The 4,873-nt window shown below is 40.0% G+C and overlaps 1 protein-coding gene across 1 annotated transcript in view; it reads left to right on the top strand.

Annotated features, from left to right (window-relative positions):
* esyt2a (extended synaptotagmin-like protein 2a) overlaps positions 1–4,873 on the top strand; it is a gene marked incomplete in the record, with an annotated part of 55,202 nt that overhangs the window by 25,278 nt on the left and 25,051 nt on the right. The window contains 1 exon segment of the mRNA XM_035671468.1: positions 82–171. Within this exon segment, the coding sequence (XP_035527361.1) occupies positions 82–171 (90 nt within the window).

Here is a 4,873-nt window from a genome sequence, read left to right as displayed (position 1 = left end):
GCTGCAGTGAGATACATTGAAACACACAGCAGACTCACTGAGAGCTTACTGACTGGTTCTTAATGTTTGTTGTCTGTGCAGCTTCACGGAACGATGAGAGTGGTGATGGAGCCTCTGCTGGGGGACATGCCTCTGATCGGAGCCCTGTCCGTCTTTTTCCTCAAGAAACCGGTGAGTACTTTGACCTTTGAACCTCCGACTCTTTTTAACAGGTAAAGAATTTAGTCTAATAACTTGCAGTGACATATACTGCATAGACCCAGCCGATTACACTTCTACCAAACAACATCCACTTCCTGAACGCTGCCCGGCCCCAGTCCTCCTTTATCAGTGCATTCCTTCTCTCTGACTGCTCTCTTCCTTCCTGTGCCTCAGCACATTTCATCTTCCAGATTCAGGCTTTGATACTGGTGGTACCCACAGAAAAAAAGAACCACCATCAAAAGCCTCAAACAGAATTTTTAAAGGTGAATTTTTAAAGTTCTCCTCCATAAAAATGCATTTTCAGTCTGAAGTTAGAAGAAGGAGACATCAATTTTAACATTAGTGGAGTTTTATCAGTAGAAGTCTGCAGCAAAGAATGATTCTATCTTTTTCTTCTATCATCAACTGTGAAGCAATGTGAGATTAAAAGAAGAGAGGGGAAATAACTTCTGGATTTGGTCTGGATGTATTTTTGTGCTGCACCAGGCGTCCAGAAAGGTTGTGTTCATTTGTATCTTCTGCATCTGGGTGGAGTCCGCTGTTTAAGTGTTGTTGTTGGGTGAGTTGATGCAAATTCGCATCTCACGCCACAAAGGAACTGACACTGCTTCTGTCACATCAGATATAGGCCGGGTTGTTTGGTGGCGTACTGTCACTGTACTGGGGGTTTCTCTCATCCAGTTTTCTATTAAAGGGGAGTTTTTTCTTGCTCCTTATAGTTACCTAATGATCCAGCACTATAACCACCTGTCAGCTATACTCTAATGACTGAAAACTAAATATTAATAACTAACAACACCACAGCTTGGTTCACTATAAAATCATGCGCTGACTATTGTACTAACCAAACAATATCGGAAGATAAATAACAGCCAAAACAACATGTTTTACCACTTAGTATCTCTACAGGAAGTCGAGTATCGGCATCAGCCAGCTTATCTCTGAGTTTTGGCTAATGCTGAAATGTGTCCTGGACGCCTGGATCAGCTGATGGTTGATTAGTGTTGTCTTGCTTTTGTTTTTGTTTGATGTCGTACCACAACGGTTCAGTAGAGGGTTTAATAGTTTTTGTTAAACAGTTTTAACCTAATTTACAGCCATGATAGCTGTGTAGCTCGAGGGATGGCAACGTCTGTCTATCTGTCGGTCCTTCACATTTGTCAGACTGAAATATGTGAACAACTATTTTTATCACATATATATTTTGGGAGGTTTTTTATTGCCTTTAAAATAGGCAGTAATTGGAGGAGAGAGAGAGAGAGAGAGAGGGTAGGACAGGCAGCAAAGGGCCACAGATCAGAGTCGAACCCACGGCTGCTGCAGGAAGGACTCAGCCTTGGTACATGGGGCACTAAGTGAGCTACCAGGGCGCCCCATCAACAACTATTGGATAGATTGCAGTGAATTCAGACATTAACGGTGTCGACTGGATGAATTTGGTGATGATTTGGTGATCATGAAATCTGGTTGTCATCTAAAATTCAAGTTTTCCAATACTTTCGTTTACATTAGTTCATAACCAAATGCCTGCAGGATCAATGACAACCTCTTATTCTTGTTTCCGTGTGTTAAAACCTAAAACCAAAGTCGTATTGTATACAGTGAATATTTTACAATTCAAAACGTTGAATTTTTAGCTAAAAAAGCATCCAAACACATCATAAAGAAAGGAAAAACTCATTACAGTTGAATTAGTCAAGTTATATTAGCACAACATTAATATAATAAGATATTTCTGTCGTCATAAAAACACAGGAGGTCTCTTTCACTGCATTGTCTGTTTCACAAATGACTGGATGAGCCCTGCTGCTATTAGTCCAATGGGAACTGCAGTTACCTTGACCTTTAAATATTCCCTGTGGTTTTATGTACTGCCTGGCATTAGTTGTGTCATCAAATCCTAACCATATGGGAGTCTGTGCTGTTTAAAGTAACACTAAAGCAGCTTTTACATGTTGCAACTTGAACGCAGCTTCAGCTTCCTGCAGCTTTGTTGAACCGTTTGACTATTTTGGATGTCTTTAACACGTTCGGTGACATTCTGTGCCAACAGTTAGTTTATTAAGTTGTCGAGATAACTTTGTTCTTCCTGCGGGGCATTGTTGTGGTGCGTTGTTTCAGCAATGTCATTAGATTCACATACCAGTCATTGTCTGGTTTTATCTGGAATGTATTATTTGTACATCTTGCCGGCAATGAGGTTCAAACAAAGAGGAGTTCTTTAAAGAGTGCCCTCTATGTAGAAATCAGGTTCTGTTTAAGGATGAATGAACAAACAGCTGCTTTGGTTTCATAAAAACAATGTGTGGTAATATTAAAGTTCTAATAGTTTGATTATCAATGCGTTTTGTCCTTTACTAGTAAATGAGTTTAACAGTTCATTCTAATTCTTGGAAATAGTAGTTTAACAAAATAATCTTGACTCCAGTTCTACTGACTGTGCTTTTAACTTCAGCAGATGGCATTTGCTACGTTTAGATGTGTGTCATTTGGGTTTTTTTTGTCATTTGTCTTCACCATGACAACATGAGCCAACTCTTCTATTTAGATGTGGTTGAATGCTCCAGAAAAAGCAGGTAAACAGACCTTGACACAAGATTATTATTTAAAACATAGCATGAGGTGTAGTTCCCTTTCCTGTGTCGTGCTTGGAGCTTAAATGTCTCTATAAAGGAAGTTTGAATTGACACAGGAAACAAATCCAACTGTATTAAAAATCTCTGTCAACCACACCTGGTTTATTTTTCGCTGTAGATGACATATTGCTCTGCCCTCACTTCAGCTACGCAGCGAGCTAAACACACTTCCAATAATGCTTCCATTAAAACCTTTGAGGTTTTTAATGTGAAATTGAAAACTGTATGAGACACTGAAACAATGAGATTCACCAAAGTATTTATTAGCTGTGTCAGGAAGTGTCACCAGTGAAAGATCAATATGAAGTACAACACAATAAATAATCCAGTAAGCATACACAGTCAATTAACCCAACAGTTATTTAGAATATTGCATTAGCAGCACATAGAAATGAATGAAACAGGGTTTTTTACATATTTTAAATGGTTTCTAAAACAACCAGGACCGTCATCAAAAAGCCTTAAGAGAATTTTAAAACCAAAACTGAAAGTTTCAATAAAATGTAAAGCATTATTATTATATCTTATTATATCTTATGTTCCATTGTTTTTAGTGACAGTCATTTTCTTACAAGACTCATTCTGTGAAATCCCCTCCCCACTGCCTTCATTGTCTTCCTGTGCCAGTCTGGCAAAACGGCATTGTGGTCCACTGGTTTACATCTAGAGCGCTAACTAGGCCACAGAAAGTCATACACTCACACGCCAGCGGTCACATGTGCTGTACATTCAATGTGCTTGTCACATATCCACGCAGACTAACGCACCGAGGTTACGGGAAAGTCTCGCATAAAGATTAAAGAGAGTTTATTGGTTGTAGTAAGCGCTATAGATACAGGGCGTCCTCTACAGCTCTGGAGGAACCTTCTCCACTCTGAGTAACAGCACTTGAGCAGCTCAGCTTTAAATGTATAACTCTGTTACAAACTAGATATATGGAGTAAAAACATGGACACCTACCAGGAAGGAAGGATATATGTAAAGACACAATGGAGTTATATTATTGGAAGTGTAGGATCCAGTGTTTTAGGAGCTTGACCCGTACAACTAAAGATATTTAAGCCTGTTCCTTTTTTTTTTTTGGTAATTTGTCCCACAATGTGTTTCCTGTAGATCTGACTGACAAAGGAAACTTGACTGATAGGTTAACCTTCACACAATTTCTTGCAGTCGTCAGCTCGCAGACAAGCAAACACAAACTGCCTGTTTCCCTGCTGACTGAAATTTTTGGTTAAATGAGCAAAAATTCTGCCTGTTGAGCGCAAACTGGACGAGTTTTGTGTATTGTTTGGTTTGTGTATTGTTCCTGGACAGATAAATGGAGTAAATGCTCCAGAACGGTGTTGTTTTTGGAATGAAGTCTAAATAGTGCTCGTTAGCTCGCTAATTCAACTAAGTTAAGTGAAATTGGACAATATAAAAGCAACAAATTAAAGCAATGAACGGGCCCTCGCAGTCCGGGCGCGTCGAGTTGTGCTACACCGTACACAATGTCATGTAAATCTGACCATGATTGCCATACAACTTCCTGTTTCCAGCAGGTGGCACTATGACTATACCTGAACAACAGCGGGACTCTTATCAAACATTTAGTGGACAGATTACACTGAAGTTACAACAACTTCCTGTTTCTTGGCGAAAGGTCGAAATTTGGCGCCACACCACGAACACGCCCTTCGAGGAAAAATCTAGATTTTGATAACTTTACATCGTGATGGTCTTTAGAGTACACTGAAGTAATTTTAAGCCGATCTGATCATACATATCGGTGGTGCTGGTGAACAGAATACGTCACTTTGTGCCGCGCCGCATGTTGTAGCCTCTATAAACGCGACTGTAGACGATCCAAACAGTCTTCATGCACACATACAAACACAACCACGTTCCCGTCCTCTGTCTCACACACAAACACACTGAACACACACAGATGAAAGACAGCTTCCCCACTGCTCTGAATATCTACACTGCAGGTGGGAAAATGAAAAGGAGTCTGTACAAAAATACCGTCTGCAAGACTAAATGAGAGGGAGCGG

Source organism: Morone saxatilis, unplaced genomic scaffold (genome assembly GCF_004916995.1).
Source record: "Morone saxatilis isolate NCDOM2014 unplaced genomic scaffold, NCSU_SB_2.0 Contig23, whole genome shotgun sequence".
NCBI lineage: Eukaryota > Metazoa > Chordata > Actinopteri > Moronidae > Morone > Morone saxatilis.
This window is presented reverse-complemented; position numbering and strand designations above follow the sequence as displayed.